This window comes from Centroberyx affinis, unplaced genomic scaffold (assembly GCF_046629955.1).
Source record: "Centroberyx affinis isolate AG114_WGS23_722 - 3 ecotype Tasmania unplaced genomic scaffold, CSIRO-AGI_Caff_v1 ptg003531l_1, whole genome shotgun sequence".
NCBI lineage: Eukaryota > Metazoa > Chordata > Actinopteri > Beryciformes > Berycidae > Centroberyx > Centroberyx affinis.
Window position 1 is genome coordinate 382,434 of NW_027281475.1, and position 16,940 is coordinate 399,373.

At 43.0% G+C, this 16,940-nt stretch overlaps 2 protein-coding genes across 3 annotated transcripts in view; both read left to right on the forward strand.

Annotated features, from left to right (window-relative positions):
- LOC139661462 (pneumococcal serine-rich repeat protein-like) overlaps positions 1-143 on the forward strand; it is a 23,322-nt gene extending 23,179 nt beyond the window's left edge. The window contains exon 4 of the mRNA XM_071539898.1: positions 134-143. Coding sequence (XP_071395999.1) covers positions 134-143 — 10 coding nt within the window. The remainder of the gene's footprint in view (positions 1-133) is intronic.
- The window catches only part of LOC139661471 (brevican core protein-like), a 45,533-nt gene extending 31,240 nt beyond the window's left edge, over positions 1-14,293 (forward strand). The window contains exons 1-8 of one of the 2 annotated variants that reach the window (XM_071539910.1): positions 19-6,262; positions 6,383-6,496; positions 6,619-6,732; positions 8,587-8,745; positions 9,023-9,105; positions 11,436-11,580; positions 11,817-11,999; positions 12,162-14,293. In XM_071539910.1, the coding sequence (XP_071396011.1) occupies positions 241-6,262; positions 6,383-6,496; positions 6,619-6,732; positions 8,587-8,745; positions 9,023-9,105; positions 11,436-11,580; positions 11,817-11,999; positions 12,162-12,325 (6,984 nt within the window). In that variant the 5' untranslated portion in view covers positions 19-240 and the 3' untranslated portion in view covers positions 12,326-14,293. Of the gene's footprint in view, positions 1-18; positions 6,263-6,382; positions 6,497-6,618; positions 6,733-8,586; positions 8,746-9,022; positions 9,106-11,435; positions 11,581-11,816; positions 12,000-12,161 lie in introns of those variants that run through there. The other variant, XM_071539911.1, reaches the window with a different exon arrangement.
- The last annotated feature ends 2,647 nt before the right edge of the window (positions 14,294-16,940 follow it).

Consider the following 16,940-nt stretch of genomic DNA (forward strand, 5'->3'; position numbering starts at 1 on the left):
TCAACTGTCTACAGCACAGAGTCTCCCGCCATAGCCTTAGTTACATCCTCAACTTTGCTGGATATTGATGAGCGTTTGGACTATGGCATTAGCAAAAAACCCTTACTAGTTGAATCAATACCATCCTCCACAGGAGTAACTGAAAGGCCTGCTGAGCCAGCCTTGGGTAGTACTGCTCCCTTCACAGGCACAAGCTCATTACATACAGAAGAGGATGGTTCAGGTGACCAGGCCACCGATATGTCCCTTAAAGTGGCTGGTACAGTTTCTTCAATGTTCAGCACAGAGAAACCAATAATGACAGCAGCATCTACTGAAACTACAACCGTTGATATTTCAAAGAGCACTTCAGCCTCTTCCCTGTTCAGCACAGAGAAACCAATAGCATCACATGAAAGTGGAGCAATTGATATTTCAAAATCTGCTGTTACTGCTTCTTCTCTCTACAGCATTGAGAAATCAACACCTGTACATTTAACAACAGCACATGATGCCACACCTGCTCTCTCAGATTATACTCCATCTGCAACTGATACATCTACATCAAGTCCAGCCAATACTTTTATAAAGGAGAAGAGCTCAGTTGACCAAACGCCAGAGATGTTCACCTCAAAACCATCAGTGATGGACAGTGTCACATTTGGAGAAGCAACAGGTGAAACTGAATCTTTCGTTTCAGTCACACCAGGCTCTGATGAGCAGGCTCCCTCACAGGAAATCCAAATTACCCCAGATACAGAAATCAGCATTACTTCTGAAGTGACAGAGCATCCCAACTGTAGCACAGGGGAAGATGAAATTACTGAAGCTGAGCACACAACGCAATCTTCCTATACAACTCTGTCACCCCACACAATCGTAAGTTCAGCCAGCGATCACACCGCAAGTGACTTCACCACATTAAGCTCCAGCAGTGACCACACAGAAGATGGAGTCACATCCCTGTCCACCCCTATTCCTTCCATTATTTACCATGGTATTACAGACCAACAGGTTATGATCATTAGCCCTACTAGTAGCCATCCCAAGACTGACCTAACTGAACAAACCCCTACCATGGTCTTGCATGGAACAAAACCATCAACCAGCACAACCATCATATTCACCGAGGACACAAAGGATGAGGATGAACTGTTCTCTACAGTCACAGACAGTATGAGGGAAGGCAGCTCCACACCTGAGCTTATTACCAAAGATGATACTATAATTGACGCAGATACTATTTCCTCCTCTACATTTTACCCAACCATCCAGACAGAGGAAGCAGGAGGTGTCACGGCAGTTACCATGACACCAAAGTTGGAGGTGACAGAGGAACCAGAGGGTTCTGGGATTGATGGTGTCACCTCCTTAACTCTTATGCCACCAAGTTCATTTACACCATCCGACACTGATTCATCATCAGAATCAACTTCTTCTGAATTTTCCCCTTCCAGTTCAAAACCATCACCTGTAGAAGTTTCTAGTAGCGAGAGGTCCAGTGCAGAAACAGTGACATCTGTGCTACAAGCCACCCCAGCTACAACAGTGTCTCAATCAAGCTCTGAGGAAACCTATACATTTACCACACTGCATACCGTTTTCTCTGTTGAGACTCATACCAAACCAACTGCCCAGCTGGTGGACGATGATTCATCACGTGATAATGTTACTGATGATGTCACTGAGTCCGTCACAGAGATCGCCAGCTCTTCATTTATGCCTTCTCAGGCCTCAACTGAATCAGCAGACATAAGTTCACACACTCCAGTATCCAGTGAGGAGTATGTGGTCACCACAGACGAGAAAGAAAAATCCACCACCTCATCACCCACGGCCACAACAGATGACACCTCAATAAGTTCATCCATTTCCACACAAACCACCATACAGACAGTCACTGTCACACCACACACACCAGCGTCCACTGAACCTGATGCACTAGTGAAACCAACCAGTGCAATATATGTTGATGAATCATCAAGTGGTGATGACTCTGATGATGGCTCAGGAGTGGAAACCTCCATCACCACAGAAACAAGCTCAGTATCGTCTGTGGATAGCGAGAAATCTACCACTACTCTGGCTGTAGAGAAGAGCCCCATTACAGATAGTACTGATGAAGGTAGCTCAAGAGACCAAACCCCTGATATGTTCACCAAAGAGCCTGCTTCATCTTCATTCAGCACAACCAAAAAATTGACACAAACATCTACAGTGTCTTCCATGTTTAGCACTGAGAAGCCAGGACGCACTATGACAACAGTGCTACATGAAACAGCAACAGCAGCATCTGAGAAACCGGTGACATCTACAGCCTCTTCGCTGTTCAGCACTGAGAAACCAACTGTTGCCTCTGTCTCAGATGTTACTGACGAGGACAGCTCAAGTGACCAAACTCCTGGCATATTGACAGCTGCAACAGTGAAGGCAGAACAAATAACAATCTCAGTTGCTTCACCTGAACCTGCCGCAGGGGAGACTGAAATGGCAGAATCAAGTTCTGCCTCCAGTCTTTATAGCACTAAGAAGCCAACTGTCACATCCATTCCTGATGTTACTGAGGAGGATAGCTCAAGTGATCAGACACCTTATACCTCCACCAAAGAACCTGTGACAGTGGCAGCTGTTACATTGCGCAGCACAATGAAAATTGATCAACTGCCATCCACAGCAACCATATCTTCTTCCTACAGTACTGAGAAACCGTCAGTGGCTAGTGTCTCAGATGTTGCAGATGTGGAGAGCTCTGGGTATGAGAGCTTAGATGCATTCGCTGAGAGGACTGTAGCCACTACAGTATCACCTAAGGCAGTAATAGCTGCGAGTGAAAAGACCACTACAATATCTTCTCTGTATAGCACAGAGCAATCCACCACAATGACCCAAGAGGATAGAACTGCAATGAGTGATGCAACTGTGGGGGTAGAGAAAGCATCATTTTCAGAAACAGTTTCACTCTCTACTGATGAGGCAACGTCAACCCTGGCTCCAACACATGAAGAGAGCACAAGGCACCATATCTCCTATATGTCTACTAAAGATTCCATTTCTACAACCACAGTGTCTTCACTGCATAGCACAGATGAAACAGAAGTAGCCTCTTCCCAGCAAATTCTCTCAGTTTACTCCACCACCGGTGCTACATCAAAGCCAGATGTGATGGTTCAATTTGTCACCACTTTTGTCCCAGAACTAGATGCAACACCACCTGAGGAGACTTTCCAGCAGGCCAGATCTGAGATCACGTTCACTCATCATCCCCACATTGACATTGCCTCTGAGCAAACTGTGGTGGCCACAACCAGCCCCATGTTGCCCAGTGAGGAGTCAAGCCAGCACTTTGAACCTACTTTCTCTACCATCACTCCAGAGACTGGAGTTACATCCACATCACAGGAAGATTTGACAGTTGAAGCATCAAGCCAGACACCTATAACCGAAGAAGTTTCAACTGATGCCGAAGGCAGTGCAGACAAAGAGAGTGAAGTCCAAGAAACATTCAGTGCAACGTTATTTACAGCTGTTACAACAACGACTTTCCCTCTGGTAGATGAAACATTAGATTACGATAGCATAAAGCCTGCCATGGTTGAATCTACACCTCCACATCTGACTGTTGACAAAACCACAAAACCTGAGGAAACTGCAACTATTAACACTGAATTCTCCACAGACTCAAGCTCAGTGGAAACATCTACAGAGAGTTCGGGTCATCAGACCTCAGATATGTACACCCAAGAACCTGCGACAGTAACAACTGTGTCTCCTCAGCATAGCATAGAGGAGGAGGCAACAACTTTGTCACTTTCTCTGGCAACAAAAAAGACTCCATCTACAACTGTGTCTTCACTGTATAGCACTGAGAGGCCATCAGTTGCTTCCATTTCAGATGATACTGATCAAGAGGGCTCAGGTAATGAGACCCCTCATATGTTTTCAACGATATCACCCAAAGTGGTGACAGAAGAGAGTGAGCAGATTGCCACGTCCCCCTACGGCATTGAAAAATCAACTGCAATGTCATCTGAGACAGACACCTCAACAGATGAAGAGAGCTCAAGTTATGAGAATATGCTCACCCCAACCTTTTCATCAGTATTTAGTGCCACAACAACACCATCTGAAAAGGCATCAACAGAGAACAACCTCAAAGAGACAACAACTTCAGCTACCACAGTCTCCTCCATGTTTAGCACAGAGGAACCAGTGATGACAACAACATCACATGAAACAGGAATAGCTGAAAGCTCTGCTGTCACTGCAGGTTCTTCTCTCTTCAACACTGAGAAACCTACCTCTGCTACTGATGACACAGAAACAAGCACCTCTCTCACCTCAACAGGTGAAGAGAGCTCAAGCGAACAGACCACTAATATGTTCAATCAAACAGCTTCTTCAGTATTTGATTCTGCAACTACACCAGTTTCATCTGAGAAAACATCAATAGAGAGTGAAGAGATTTCTACATCGACAGAAACAAGTTCTATTAACCCTTTAACAGAGGAAGAGGGTTCAGGTGACAAGACACCTTATATGTTTGACACAGACACGGTCACTCAAACTGTTTCATCCCTATCCAGCACAGTGGACCATGTTGTCACCACCATAATATCATCTGAGATGGAAAACACTCAAACAGATGAGACTGAAACATCTGCATATGAAGAAAGCTCAAGTGACAATACTGTTGAGAGCCTCATCACCGAAGCATCTGCAACGCAATCACCTGCTGTGACCAGTACTGCTGAGTTATTGCAGACATCAACGCCATCAGACTCAGGCTCAAGAGATTCTGATAGTGAGTTGACAAAAGACACAGACATAACAAGCACAGAACAGCCCACTGGTGTTACAAGCATCGAGGAAATCTCTATAAGCTCAGAGACTGAGATAGTGGTCACCACAATGCCTGCTATAACCCTGTCTCCCAAAATGACATCAGAAGACAGCAAAGTTATTTCCTTTCAGCCTGTATCAACTGTCGATTCCACAGCAGCACCATCACAGCCTGATGTTATGGTCCGATTTGTCACCACATTTCCTCCTGTACCAGACATAACAACTACCCAGAAATCATTTGAACAAGCCAGGTCTGAGATCACACTAACACACCGCCCTCACACTGATCTTTCTTCCGAGGATATGTCAGTAGTCACAACCAGCCCTGTGTTCCCAGGTGATGAGACAAGCCAGAGTGCAGAATCAACTGCTCTCCCTGCTGCTTCCCCCGGGGCTGCAGCTGCATCCACTTCAAAGGAAGATGGGACAGTTGAACCCACAACAGAACAGGTTTCAAGTGGTGCAGAGAGTGAATCATCTCAAGAGAGAGACGTTCAAGTAACGTCTCCAGATTATGGCTCATCAACTCTAGATTATGAAACCCCAGGAGATTATGGAACACCAGACCTATCCAAGGTTGAATCGATTCCAACATACATTCAAACAACTACAAAACCCAAAGAAGGAACAGCATCCATTACGACACCCTCCGCTTTTTCTCAAACAGCTGAGAGTCAGTCTGTCAGCTCAGAGAGCAGGGCTGAAAGTAGCTCAGAGGAAAAGACAACCAAGCTGTCTGTATTAGCAGAAGCTATCACTGTCATGCCTTCTGTCTCAGCTCCAGTCAGTGAAGCATCCTCCTCCAGCTCTGAGAGTGGCTTAGGAAGCAGCAGCAGCTCAGAGGAAAAGGCGACCACAGTGACCACTGTGAAGCTAGAGAGTGACAAGGTTGAGGATATCAGTCCTGAGCTCTCAGCTGCCACCACTGACTCACCCTCTATCCTGACTACTGGGGCTGAGATCAAATCCTTCAGTTCTGAGAGTGCCTCTGGGGAAGCGATGGCTACCATGAAGCCAAAGGCCGACAGCACGGAGCGACATTCCCTGTCCCCAGATGAAATCCAGACTGTATTCAAGGTAGATGCCACCGCAACTTCCCCATCAATCGACTCTCCAGATACAGCGGTGGAGTCTGTTAGTGTTGATAGCACCTCTGAGAAACAGGAAGTGGAGATTGAAACTGAGGGAGTTGTCAGTCCTGACACTGAAATACCAAGCTGGGAAAAGCCAGAGTTTACAACACTGGCACCAGCTGAGACACAAAGCCAATCTTCAGAGTCGGATACATCAGTCCCTAAAACTCTGTCATCTTCTGAGGAGGAGAGAGTGGACTATGACACAGCACCACCAACGCTCATTGAAAGAGAACCACCAATCAACCCAGCTGAAACGGGACTCGGTTTGGGCCACACCATTGTTGGCGAGACTGTCGAAATTCCAGGTATGTGTTTCTCCAAATGGCTTTCATTGGTACACAATAAAAAGTATAAGCTCTGAATTGCCTGTCAAATTTGATATGAGATAATATGATTTTTATATTCCCTTTTTTATCTCTCAATAGGCATTCACTCATGCACAGAAAACATTTGTCTGAATGGAGGATCTTGCTACAAGAGTGGTAGCATCCATTCATGTAGTTGTGCCCCGGGTTACAGTGGAGATCGCTGTGAAACAGGTATATTAAGAATTCCTCGCACTATACCTCACAGCCTTAACTTTCTATCCAAGGCAGAGCGAATTAATCCTCCACTTTTTCTGTATGCCTTCTTTTATTCATTATGTCTGTTTTTTATCCAGATATTGATGAGTGCCAATCAAGCCCTTGCCGGAATGGAGGTACCTGTGTTGATGGGCTGGCTTCCTTCACATGTGTGTGCCTCCCTAGCTACTCTGGGCTGTATTGTGAAGAAGGTAAGTTTGTGATTAATGTGACTCTCCCTCACATTGAGTATTCAGTTTCAGATGAATCAAAGCTTTTAATTTCATCAATGTTTTAACTGGTTCCAACCATCCCTCTAACCTGTCTAGACTGAGCTCAAGCAATTTTCACTTGACATGTTAAAATAAACAATCTGAGAGTGATGCTATGGCATTTCACAATAGATTAGAGCAGGAGGAACATTGGCGTTACTCAGAAGAAGTCATAAATCTACAGATAATGTATTTAGACTGACTTAATGTAATCACCTGAGGAAATAAACTGAAAAAATGAGACTATGAGTCATTCAAATAGTAGAGGATACACCATAGAAATACAGTTTAGTCTAGTTGTGTTACTACTCAACTTCCACCAAACAGCAGAGTATTTTTCTTATCTCTCTCCCAGGCATTAGGTGAGTCATAAACACCATCTTTATCTCATCACGACCACATTTTACAGTCTCGTCTTAGTGTTGCCTGAAGGCTGTCATGTCTCTTAATACTTGGGTTACTGAACAGACAGCCTGGGGCATCAGTTTCCAACAGTTTCAGACAGACAGACAGTTGACACATTTTCCATGTGTCCTATTTCACAGTATCTTACAGATTCCAGACATTTGGTTGTTAGTGCCAGCTCAGGTGTGGTGTAAGCTCCACTGCAGGTGTGCTAGACTTCAAGTCAGCTCTTGATATTTCCATCTAGGACAAGAAGAGAGGTCTAGAAATGTCTTTGTAGCTCCTTATGACTTACTGTATAACCAAGAGAATCTGCACAAAGACATTTTTTAGAAATGATGGGTATGATTACTGAGGGTGATCTCATGCCGAACTTCCCATAGCTAACCATTTTACTTTCCTCTCCCCATTGCACCCTTATTTCATCCCTAGTGTGTTGAACCCAGGGCATCATCCGCCTTGGCTGATTTCTCTTGACCAGTGTCCACACCCTAAATGTTTTGGTGATCCCTCATCAGTGAATCACGCCCCAGATTGTGTACTCAGACCCAGCTGCTGTCTTAGAAAGTCTTCCCAGGAGAGAGGGAGAAAGAGTAACTTAAGGGAGAGCGACCCAGAGAAAAGATGTCAGCCTCTGTTTAGTCTGTTTGCGTCTCATAGCTGGATTGAGGAGGAGAGCGAGAGACAAACTGATAGTAAACAGAGATGTTGCAGTATACGTTTGGACACATATATACACACACACACACACACCTCTGGTAAGAGTTATATGAGAGTGTTATCTAAGCGTGTCTGGTAAAATCTGCATGCCTTGGCCAAGTGATGCAGACTGTATAGACACTTGTATTTAGAAACCCCTGCCTTTGCTCTAACACATTCTGAAATTCATCGCCTATCAAGCCTCAGGGTTTGACTGGCATTAACCTTAACTGTTCAGGATTGCTGGATCAATTCACCTTTGAACCTTAAGCCTATGAATACACATTAAATGCACACAATTTTGTTAGTGCACACATTTGTTTAGCCTCTCTCTAAATGTCTTGTAGTGTTGCTATAGGGCTGTAGGAACTAATCCATCAGACATTCTTCCTCTTTCATCTTGATTAGGGACAATAGTGCCAGTCAGAGATAGCAGCAGGCCTCAAGGTCCACTATACTCAGGTGTTGGATAGATTAGATAAAGTCATGAATATTACAGCGCTGGGGCTAATGGATGAATGGATGAAGGTGACTAATAAATGCAAACTGTAAAAAATCTGCAACCTTTTTACTTACAGTTCTTCCTCGCCATGCAAGTGTTAATGCAAGTCTGATTTGTGCTTCTTCTGTCTGTCAGTCCATTTGTCTGTATGTCTCACTCTCTGACTTGCTCTCTCTCTCTCTCATCAGATACAGAGACATGTGACTATGGCTGGCATAAGTTCCAGGGCCACTGCTACAAGTACTTCCACAACAGGAGAAACTGGGACACGGCAGAGAGAGAGTGTCGCATGCAGGGGGCTCACCTCACCAGCGTCCTCTCCCATGAGGAGCAACAGTTTGTCAACCGTACGTTCATCAATGTCATGCACAAACAAAACCACAGTAGTATACATAATAAGATTGCAGTACCACAAGGTGCTTTTTAAAGCAATATCAAATACACAAGTTTCTCAACAAAGACAGCACAAGGAGAACAGCCTAGGAAAAATGATTCAGGCGTACAAAAATGCCATTGCTCACTCTCTCTTCCCCTTACTATTTCTGTGATGGAAAGGTCCTAATAAGGACATATGGAAACACAGAAACGTCAACCTGTTGTATTTCACTCTGCCCTGTATCGCAGGTCTTGGACAGGACTACCAGTGGATTGGCCTGAATGATAAGATGTTTGACAGCGACTTCCGCTGGACTGACGGTAGCCTTATGGTAAGATTGCGTGCTTCTCACGCATTTTTTTTCTCAACAAACATGGCACAGAGTCAATTTAAATATTTGGGCGTGATGCTGATGACAAATATAGTCATCTATGGAGAGTTGCTCTCTCCAGGAATTGCGGTGGCTTTCTCATGACGTACTTTCCTCTTACCTCATATCTCTACACCCTGGTGGGTGACTGCTCTGGTAATAAACTGACTGTAGGACATCCTGTAAGGCAGTATCGAGTCCATTTATTCAGCGTGAGCTCAATATGTATAATATAGGAATCAATTGCTGCTACCATGCAAGAAGTTTGCAAGAAGAATGCAAGTAGCCCATAGCCAGACCGTTTATACACTTCAGCACACAAGTGGGAGCGTGTTTGCATGATAGTGGCTGTAGCTGCTGAAGATCCCCCTCACTAGACAGGAAAGTGGCTAATTGCTATGTGCATCCATGTCGTACAGATTGATGTCCTCACTTCAAAGATAACCCTCCACCACCAGAGATAGAGGGAGCATAGAGAGGGCCTGGGGGTTAAGAGATAAGCACAGGCCGCCTGTGGAGACCTCCGCTAGGCTGAGAGATTGGGGGGCGATGAAGGTGTGAGTGACGCTGTGTAGAGGGGAGTCTAGCAGGCGTAGACAGGTATGGTCCCCCCTTCAGCCCCCGCACCCATCAGAAGACCCAGCAGGCGGACGGCCACCCGGGGGAAGGGCCACCAGGCAGACCGACACACACATGGACAGCACCTGTGCCTGGCTGCAGAAAGAGAGGAAACTAGACAGAAGCAGCCTAGGGGGTCTGGGTGGGTGGTCACCTCCCCTGGATTCAAATATATTAAAAAAGGGAATAGCTTTGCATCATTTTGAAATAAAAAAAAAAAATTACAATTGGAAAAAATCTGCAAAAGTCGGTCACATAACAGTAGGGCATTGAAACACCCAGGTTAGTGCTTGTGTGTGTGTCTTTATGCATGTGTGTTTCTCCACAACACGCAAACACACATGGTAGGGCGGCTGATCAAAGTTTGTTTGATTATTTTGAGGAGGATGCAGGCCTGCTGTGCAGTTGATGGGTTACCCATTTGTTAACTGGGAGTGAGCTGAGCAGGAAGCCGATGTGTGTGTTTGCTAACCATAATAACAGGGTAGCAGAGCTTCGGGGCATGAACGGGGGAGTGGGGGGTCACAGCTTTGAAGAGACTGTTTGAACCTAGGGTGCGCTGACAGACTGCAGGTAGGATCAATTCTAGGGTGACTTCCTCACACACACTACAGCTGTGTGTATGCTGTATAAATGAGTCACCGTACATCTGTGTGTGTCTGTATGTCTGTGCACATCGTGGAATTTGGCACCCGCAGTATTACACATGTTATGCTAGGCATGCAGTATGTATGATGTAATGACATAGCACTTATGTGTGTCCATTATCACATGTGTAGTGTGTTACAAAACTGACAGTAATGATTCCCCCTGCATTCAGGACTTGACATCAAAGCCATGACATACTGGCATTTACTGGATACTGATCATATCAGGTATATGAAGTCAAATATCAGTGTATGATTCCTCTAGCTTATTCATCAGCTTCATAGCAGTGTACTGTACATGTATTGGACAGTAAAGAATAATAGAATAAAAATCCTGACTCAATAAACCTGATCACACTGTAGCTCAGTGAGAGATTTGCAGTGCAGTAATCTAGTAGATGTTTACTTGACCACATTTTTCAGGCTCATTTTATAAATGGGTGGGCCCTTTTTCTGTTTCTTGTGTTTGTCTTAGTAGTGAGGTGCCATATGAGGGTCTCTGACAGCTGAATTATAGTTTGTCACTGAGTAGCAAAACAATGGCATGTAACAGTAGTGGGCTCCCAGAAAGATACAGTTGCTCCCTCTTGTGGACTCTCATAAAATCACATACAGCTGTCAATAGATAGGAAACTCGCTCCCATGACAGCACAGGATCTCTATTTTCAGGACCACTTCCAAGCAAGGAGATAGGTGGTAGTAACAACACATCTGCTGTTTTGGTGGCCTTTGCCCTGTAGGTGGTTTGAGTGTGATATCATGAAACTTATCAGGTCTACTAATTATAAATAGTAGATAACCAATGCCCTTAAGATGCAAGGAGAGCAATAGTAAAACAAAGAGTGTTTGTATACATGTGTTCATTCAAGGAAAAGATCTTTTTATCACAAGTTTATTAAAAATCCATTTATACTGAAAAATAGGTCTTTCTGCTTCCTTGATTGTAATAATGAGGAAACTGATAGTGCCTTTGATACAAATCTTATCATAAAGGCTCACTCTTGTTATGTTCTGCTCTTATCTCAGCAATATGAAAACTGGAGGCCCAACCAGCCCGACAGCTTCTTCTCCTCCGGTGAGGACTGTGTAGTGATGATCTGGCATGAGGACGGCCAGTGGAACGACGTTCCTTGTAACTACCACCTCACCTTCACCTGCAAGAAGGGCACAGGTAAAAAGAAACTGCTGAATTGCGCACATCATCTCATCATTTGCCTGCTTTACAGAAAGTAACTAACCAAAGTTAATGTTGTTAACTGGTTGGAATATTAAGATATTTTCAGGGAGAAAGGGATACGACTTCTAGAAGTATGATGCATAACAGGAGACTATAGAAGCCTGATGGTTTCTGCTATTGAAGTTCCTCTCTTTAATTTCATTGCTCTTTTCCTTGTGTCGGTTCCTCAGTGGCCTGCAGCCAGCCCCCTCTGGTGGAGAATGCGCATACCTTTGGCAAGAAGCGTGAGAGGTACGAGATCAACTCGCTGGTGAGGTACCAGTGCCAGAACGGCTTCATTCAGAGGCACGTGCCAATCATCCGCTGCCGTGGGGACGGACGATGGGACATCCCCAAAATATCCTGCATGAACCGTAAGTACACCTAAGTGTATTGCTCTTAGTACAGAGATACAGAGTGTATTGGGAGTCTTTTGTATGCTTTTGACAAAACTCTTTGTTTTAGATGTAATATAGTAGAATTGAAGGTGTGGAATTGTTTTCACCTTAATTGACTCTTTCTTTTCTCTCTAACAGCATCAAGCTATCAAAGGGCTTTTACCAGAAGACACCAACACCAACACACTAGTCTGTACAGCATCAACAACTTCAAACGATGGCCTGAAGAGGCCGTCCGCTATCACCATCAGCTCTACAGGGGAAGGAGAGACAGGACTGGACACAAGCTAAGGAGACAGTGATCGCCGTGTAGCATGGCACACCCTCCCCGAGACGAGAACACATGGCTGTCACTTGTGTGGGAAAAAAAAGAAAAGAATTCTCAAAGGAAAAGGACAAGAGAAAGCTCATCAAAGAAACCCTGAGGATAATCTGCAGTTTTCTTGCATCTTGGATGACAATGGAATCTTATCAAGTGCCTTTTTAAAGAGATATTGTTGTCACATGATGTTCTTATGAAGGGACACTGTTTTATAACAATGCCAACGTGGATGAAATACTTTCAGCTGGCTACTGGAAAAGCAAAAAGTACACTCTTCTCATTTTTTTTTTAACCAAATAATGCATTCATGACCATTGTATAATACTTTTTTTACACAGACTGTGCTCTTAAAAATCACCAAAAGTGTTCCTTATACAAAGAAAACCAGAAACCAACTTTTGTGAAATTGTAGCGCTTATGTTATGTAAAGGAATTCATTATATTGCCGAGCTGTTTGAGCTGGACTTCAGTCAATTTAATGAGTATGCATACATATCTACATTGAAGTCCTCATCTTTTAATAATATATATTCTGTGTCAAGAAATCTGTGTTTGGTTTCTCAGGACACCAATGGAGGCATCAATGGTATTAATGCATATGTTAATGACTCATAGTTTACATTACTAGAGTGTTATAACACATACATAGAGCAACTGTTTGTAAAACTTTATACAGAATCATTCTCCAGACTTTATCAACAGAGGCACCGAGGATATTCTGAAACGTGGTTTCATCGCTTTCCTGGTAACAAATCAGATTCCAGATTTACGCATTTAAGAAGTCTGGGGAAATCTCAGCCAATCACTTTTTAACTGCTGGAGACCTTCTTTGTCATGGCAGCTTTGAAATTACCAAATTGCCAACTTTTTTCATTAGCTCCATCCTTCACTGGATGTTTGAAGATCCAGATGTTGTGAAGATGTTTATGGATAGATTTATAGAGAGAGAATATATGAAACTTACTGTCATGGTTTCTGTTGTATGGTACCTTGCATTTTAATGTGGGAAAGATTGCTCTCTCAGTACTTACCAACAAAGCCTTTTTTCCACTGATGAAAAGCCATAGTCAATCAACTATTTTAAAATGGAAGAAGGGAAGTGTGGCTCAATAGCATTTGTTTTCTGTTCAAGAGTGTTATCTGCAATTCAGTGCCCAACTTGCTGTGTTTACAATAACTGCAATGCTGTTCATAATTACAAATCAAAGACTCTTGCTTTCATCTGCTGTGTTATGCTGGTAATAGTTTTCTAGGTAATGGGCCTTTTTATTATGTTTTCTGTTGTCTTGGGTCAATGTAAATCAGCTGTTGAGAGAATGTATTTTGTGAAACACTCAAAAAGACTTGAACGTAATGCCTGTTTAACCAGAGATGCATATAATTTATTTTCAAGCTGCTCTTCATCTTTCTAATTGTTTTGTACTCACAGGTAAAATAAGATGCAGTCTCCTGGTCCAGCAATAGTCTTCAGACATCCTAAGTGTATTTATGTTTAACAGGAGACCAGCCAGACTCACAGCTTGTGTAAATGGAATGCATTGAAAATGATAATTTACAGCACATTTACATAATAGTTGATTGATAGGCCTTTTTACAACTTAAAGACCTGCAATGGACCAAAGAGTAAGGAGGGCCCATCAGCTGCAATAATCTTGTTTTCTAACATAATATTTGTACAGATATTGCAGTGTACATGGTCATGTTTGGTCTCCAGCAGTTGTTTGTTTTTTGATGGAAAAAAAGTGTTTGTTTTGTCTGTGAGTGTATATGTGTGTGTGTGTGTGTGTGTGTGTGTGTGTGTGTGTGTGTGTGTTTGTGTTTCTGCATTAATGTGCACATAATATCATTTTATATTTATAGTATAACTTTTTTATTTTACAATGTGAATGTCTGGGATGTTTGTGAAATGTTTTAAAGAGATCAAACTGTTTTGTTCTGCTTCCATCACCAAAGAAATAAAAAAAATATATATATATATATATATTAATAAAATTTTATTTGGAAATTTTTTTGTAAATGTGGATGGCACAGTGGCTCACTGTCGCCTCACAGCAAGAAGGTCCTGGGTTCGATTCCCGGCCCTGGGCCTCTCTGTGTGGAGTTTGCATATTCTGCATGTTCCCCTTATTTCTGTGGGTTTTCTCCAAGTGCTCCGGTTTCCTCCTACATTCCAAAGACAGGCAAGTCAGGTGAACTGGACACTCTAAAACGCCCATAGGTGTGAATGGGAGCATGAGTGTGATCATCTGTCTATCTGTGTTCGCCCTTTGATGCACTGGCGACCTGTCTAGGGTGTTTCCCTGCCTTCTGCCCAATGCATGATGGGATAGGCTCCAGCACCCCATGAGTGAATAAAGACCATGAATGAATGAATGAAAAATGTTGGCTCTTCTGCGGGTGACATTGGTCTGCAGTAAGTAGTACAGCGGTGTCACCAGCAGGTAGTGCTATCAGACCAAAAGCATGGCATGCCACTCACCGGAGACAATCTTTGTCTACACAATGTTGTGGAAAAGGGTAGAAGTTTCTGATTTGTCAAAAGAGATTTAATTTCCTTATAGCACCTGAACAAGCTATACAAACTCTAGAAACATATGTGCAGAATCTCCACCAAATGCTCTGAATCTTAACTTTACCTCTGTCCCACTTTGAAAGTACTCCAGCGCTCTTGCACATGCATCCTGAAAAGCAAGGCATACACAAGGAGAAACATCTCTGAAAAACAAATCAGACGTGCTCTACGAGCCCTTTGGTAGACATACATTTATGGGGAGGAGATAGGAAATGGCAATGTGAATTATAGCGAACATATGGAACAAGAACTGGGGCAGAGAAAGTGATGCTGATGCTGCAGAACCAGCGACCTGCATAAATATTCCACACTAAAGCTTTGTTTATTTTATTTTTTGTCAATAGCATTGCTTTAGGTGGTTCCTCGTGAATGTCAAATGCCTCTTAAACATACATGACAGGGCGGAGAGAAAGCAGATAGATTCCCCTAGGCGTGAAAACAGAAGCTGGACTGAATGCGGCCTTTTAAGTACTTGTTGAGTACATTACCCTTCACCACTGTCCCCAGAGTGCCTCCTTATTAAGCCGTCACTTGAAGTTCCCATCGACAATACAATCGCACAAAGCGCCATTACCAGAGTAATAACATCAAGTCGATCTATGTAATCTTTGTAAAGGTTTGGGTTGCTGCGGTTGTCGCTCTGACTGCCCGCTCTGTCATTAGAGAAGCCTTGACTTGTGATTAAAGGCTGCTGCTGGATGCCCCAGTGAGAGTTAAGCCAACAATCCTGCCTCATGAAATGCAGATGTCTCATGGGCGATCAGCGGAAAACCTAGACCTCTCAGCCCAGGTCCCCGCTGGGATTTCAGAGGCTTTCTGCGTTTGTTTTGCAAAGGAAATGTGCTGTGGCTCTTCCTGGTTTCCTGGGTTTGATGGGCGCCTGTCTCAGTCAGTGTCTATCATGCATTAATTACACTGGTATTTTCCTGTGCTGTGTACATAACTTAATCTGATTATCTGTGAGTGACAAGCATGTGAAATGTACCAGCATCAGAGCTATTGAATGTCAGCAAAAAAAAAACATTGATTGGCTGAAAGAAGAGCAGCCAAAACACTGAAATGTTCAACATGAATCCTGCAATATTAACAATGAGATGATAGTTCTCCACATTCAACATTGCTCATACAAAGCCAGGAGCTCAAAGAACTGCAGGACAAGATCATTCTAGACATTTCTCTTCATTAGTGTGCATGAACATAAATATTTTGTGCATTTACCTTATGTAAGTGTATTTGTAATATTTTTCACTTAAGATTTCCCTTGCAATATTGAATATTATATAAGTAACATCTTAATTTTCTATGTCCAAACAAACTATGTGAACAAGTTTTTGCAAAATCTCTCTCTTTCTTCTGTTCCAATCTTCTTTGTCCTCAGTGCCTACAGGCAGAAGGCTTACATCAATGGACTTTTCACCAACACGTTTACGTTTCTCTGGCATTTGCCTCCTCTATCAAACTAAATCTGACCCAATTCCCATGCATTCCCACAAGTAGCCTTTAAGACTGGGTACTGTTCCTTTTGTATAACTTGGTGGGTTGGCACTAAACACAAAATGCCAGAGAGAATAAAACAAATTGTGAGGAGAGTCTAATCTTAAGTACTCTGAAAATGGAAACATGAAATCATGCCAGATACATGGCCTCTTATTTGGCAACTTTTAAAAAGCCCTGCCTAAATATCTGCTTAAACTTCTGCATTAACACATAATGCAAGTTGATTTGCTTCCAGTGGAAACAGAAATGCTCCTTGTTGCAAACGAAGTGAAAAAAAGTTTCAGTTTCACAAGTTTATTTAAAGTTTTTTTTATTTTCAACTCTGTCTTTTGTTCAAAAAGGTACATGGCATTAGGATACAAAAATACCTTCACCAAGTTTGTTGTGCACAAGTGTGAGATAAACATGATTTTGTTTCATTTGAAAGTTTTGCTTTAGTTAACAATGCATCACCAAATTACCACATGTAACCAGCAGAAAGTACTGTGTGTCAGTGCCAGGGGTTAGAAGGAGAAAGGAGAGCTAA